This window comes from Mizuhopecten yessoensis, unplaced genomic scaffold (assembly GCF_002113885.1).
Source record: "Mizuhopecten yessoensis strain PY_sf001 unplaced genomic scaffold, ASM211388v2 scaffold827, whole genome shotgun sequence".
Classification (NCBI taxonomy): Eukaryota; Metazoa; Mollusca; class Bivalvia; order Pectinida; family Pectinidae; genus Mizuhopecten; species Mizuhopecten yessoensis.
Genome location: NW_018403741.1, coordinates 470,028 through 473,972, shown reverse-complemented (window position 1 = coordinate 473,972; position 3,945 = coordinate 470,028). Strand labels below are relative to the sequence as shown.

General features: G+C 35.3%; 1 protein-coding gene across 5 annotated transcripts in view; it reads left to right on the top strand.

Annotated features, from left to right (window-relative positions):
• Window positions 1-2,317, top strand: part of LOC110453182 (citrate lyase subunit beta-like protein, mitochondrial) — a 31,709-nt gene extending 29,392 nt beyond the window's left edge. For all 5 annotated transcript variants that reach the window (XM_021502060.1, XM_021502054.1, XM_021502035.1 and 2 more), the window contains 2 exons: window positions 1,081-1,259; window positions 1,851-2,317. In XM_021502060.1, the coding sequence (XP_021357735.1) occupies window positions 1,081-1,259; window positions 1,851-1,943 (272 nt within the window). In that variant the 3' untranslated portion in view covers window positions 1,944-2,317. The remainder of the gene's footprint in view (window positions 1-1,080; window positions 1,260-1,850) is intronic.
• Window positions 2,318-3,945: the final 1,628 nt, after the last annotated feature.

Genomic DNA, 3,945 nt, shown 5'->3' with positions numbered 1-3,945 from the left:
ATAACATGTACGTCTTACTCCATAGAGTATCTCCAGTTGTGTGTCGGACAAATCGGAAGTATACAGTGTAAATAACATGTACGTCTTACTCCATAGAGTATCTCCAGTTGTGTGTCGGACAAGTCGGTAGTATACAGTGTATATAACATGTACGTCTTACTCCATAGAGTATCTCCAGTTGTGTGACGGACAAGAATTGATAAAAAATTAAAGTTGAATGGTCAAGCAAGTACTGCTATTGGTCTGACCATTGACCAATCCAGTAAGTACAGAACATGCAACACACAAAACGAGTACGCCAACACACCCAACACTATCGATGATATCACAAACATGTACCAACACAATCGATGACGTCACAAACATGTACCAACACAATTGATGACGTCACAAACATGAGTACTTTCAGGTAAAATTTATACATGAACTCTTACGTTTATCTATTATATATATATATATTTACATTTGCTCTGCATTGCCACTATATAACACTACCAAGGCCAGTTCCGTGTTATGAGAACATAACTCAGGTATGGTGATATCTCCACGGGAGCGACTAACTACCGGATTGCTATTCCCCTCCGCACTATCAAGCAGATAAGCAAAAACGACATTGGCGGAACTGCCCTATTTAAATCAAATTGGCGCCAATATTTGAACATAGTCATTTGAGTGTTTGACGCATGGGCATTAAAGTGAAGCGACAAGACTCTCATTGCACAAGGTTAAATAATATATGACGTCATAAGTAAACCATGCGTCACGTCACGAGAGTTTCTGCTTTCATACTCAAATGAAATGCCTTTCTGCTGCAGGTAATGTTCATATAGTGGGTTGCAGCGCAAATGTAAATATACCTGTACATGGTATATGATACATAGTGTAACATGTATAGCATTTATAGGGTATATATTAATATATGGTGTATGTATATGGTATAAATATGCAAAGTTAAACAAAATGTACAAAATGGAGTAGATTAGAAAACAACATAAAAAATCAAGATTGTGCTTTGTTATTTGCTAATGTAATTTTGTGCAAGAAAGAGCAAAATTCAAAGTTAGTTACCTGTTATTGCAGATCTAGCCGGCCTAGAGAAACAGTCGACAGAAGGAGCACACATGGGTTTTACTGGGAAACAGGTTATCCACCCTGGTCAGATACCCGTGGTCCAGAAGGCATTCTCTCCAAGTCCTGACCGCGTGGAGTGGGCCACAGAACTCATACAGGCCTTCTCACAACACACACAAACAGGGAAGGTATAAAACTTGTTAAAAACTTACTTCCATAATGATAATTGAGCATTAACTTATCATAATATGAAACTTTTTTTTTCCAAATCAAGGATACCCATATTTTTAGAGATTTATTTTTCATAAATATTAATAAAAAGATACATAATAAATATAACATTACCGGCATTTAAAAATAAATCATTTTAGACATTTGAACAACTACTCTTGAATTTAATGAAATGTTTCAATAATTATTAAAAACTGAAAACTAAAATCATGTGATCTGGAATCATCACATGAGAAAGCATACATAAAGGTGTTCAGAGTTTCAAATATAGTTTTGAAAATTTAATTCTTTCACCACTGTAGACCATAATGGACCCATCCAGATCAATGCATGGAAGAGTCTACTAAAGTTACATAGGGTTGAAAGGGTTAATTTCAATGTCATATATATAGTGACATTTGATACGGAATCTACTGCCTGGTTCTGGCCACTGATGATGTTCAATACACAAAATCCTTTAAAATTATGTCGCATATTAGTCTGGGTGTTGAATTGAAAACTTTCCTATCTGCCCCCTCTATGTGCTATTTGTATTATTTCTGTTGCAGGGTGCGTTCACATTCCGTGGGGCCATGATAGACATGCCCCTAGTATTACAAGCCAGAAACATCGTACGGCTGGCTGAGGCAGTCAAAAGCTGACATACAGACAGATAGTGGTCAAACGTGGACACACAGACAGATAGTGGTCAAATGTGGACATACAGACAGATAGTGGTCAAACGTGGATACACAGACAGATAGTGGTCAAACGTGGACAGACAGACAGATAGTGGTCAAACGTGGACACACAGACAGATAGTGGTCAAACGTGGACACACAGACAGATAGTGGTCAAAAGTGGACACACAGAGTGGTCAAGAGTGGACATGCAGTGTAATAAAGACTGGACACATTGTACTTGTCATTAGGAGTGGACACTGACAGCAGTCATTAGAATACACACAGACAAACAGTAGTATTTTATAGTTACCAGCTGTGATTTTGTTACTCATTAAAAATACTCCAAAAAATCACGTTTGTGTTTGATTCTAGTATTCCTTTTCAAACATATAGGTTTACCCTCACAATCATGAATTTATAAGCTGGACATCAAAACTCAACACTCTTAAGACATAAGATCTGTTTAAATATTTGCATTCATCATTTAGACATTGTGAGCACATGTACAGACCCAGAAGTATGGGCTTGTTGCATCTCCAAGGAAGATCTTACATTTCTTCAGAATTTTTCTGAGGAAGAGTTGCTTGCCCTTTTAACACAGCAAAGATTTAATTTAGGAAAAAGTGTTTACTGTAACTTGTTTGATTATCTGTCAGAGAGTTTATCCTCAGTGCTACTGGTCATGATTCTGGATAAATCTTTTTCTTTCTACAACAAAACAGTGAATGATTTCAAAATGTTCTTAATCCCTAAAAAATACTTACAACCAACAATTGTCTTTGTATGAATATTCAGGAACTAACACAAATTTAGAAGAGACCAGTAAGGCAAACATATCAACAAGCACTGTTGATATACAGAACAATATATGCCCCATCCATGTCATACTGACATAATACTTAAAAAAAAAAAAAAAAAAAAAAAAAAAAAAAAAAAAAAAAATTAACAAGAAGAAACTACACACTGTTTAACTATATAAGTTGAAATATTTCTGGGATGAAGGAGAAAACATTGTTCTTAATCTGAAAGATTTGCTTCCCTTTACCCATATTTTAAATCGGGAAGAAAAAAGAAATTGGATTTGCCTTGCTGCACCAAAGCTGACGATATATATATATCAGAGACGTATAATACAGAGATTGGCAACTCACGCTGATCTCGCAAAAACACGCATGATCTATGAGTGTTTGTTTTGACAGCTTATCGATCCTGGTGACGATAGTCTGGTCAGTGAGTTACCTGTGTGAGAATTTGATCGTGTATTCGTTAGTTCGTGCCAACAGGTCACATATCCTAGATATATGGATCATATAAAGAAGCTGGTTAGAAATATAATGTTATATCTGAATACGTTTTTGAAATAAAAAGATGAACGAGAAAGGAGTGCCGGTGCCATGAAAGGAATTAACACTCGCATCACAGCCGCCATTTTAACTTGTACATTTTAAAGTGTATTTTCATAGCTCAATTATCAAACTTTGCAAGTATTGTAACAACCTCATTTTAATTTCCTGGTTAGAAATATTAACAAATAATTAATTTCTGAAAACCTTTTTGAAATTGTCTAAAGAAAAAAAACGGAGTTCGTGTTCTAATTTGTCATTATAGAAATAACCCTCACACATCAAAGCCGCCATTTTAACTTCTTTATTCAGAAAATTCTGTTTCATAGCTAAATTATGAAAGTTTGCAAGTATTGTAACAACCTCATGTTAATTTCCTGGTTAGAAATATTATCAAATAATTAATTTCTGAAAACCTTTTTGAAATTGTCTAAAGAACAAAAACGGAGTTCGTGTTCTCCTGAAGCCAGAATCATTACCGATATGTAAACACAGTCACGATCTTTCGATGTTTGGTGTTTTCTAAACTTAATCATTCAAGTTTTCATTCAATGTAGCACTCCCAAACCGCATGGACATGTACAGAGTGTATTATAAGTCTCTGGTTGTACATACAGATATTACAATCTTTCCTCAAA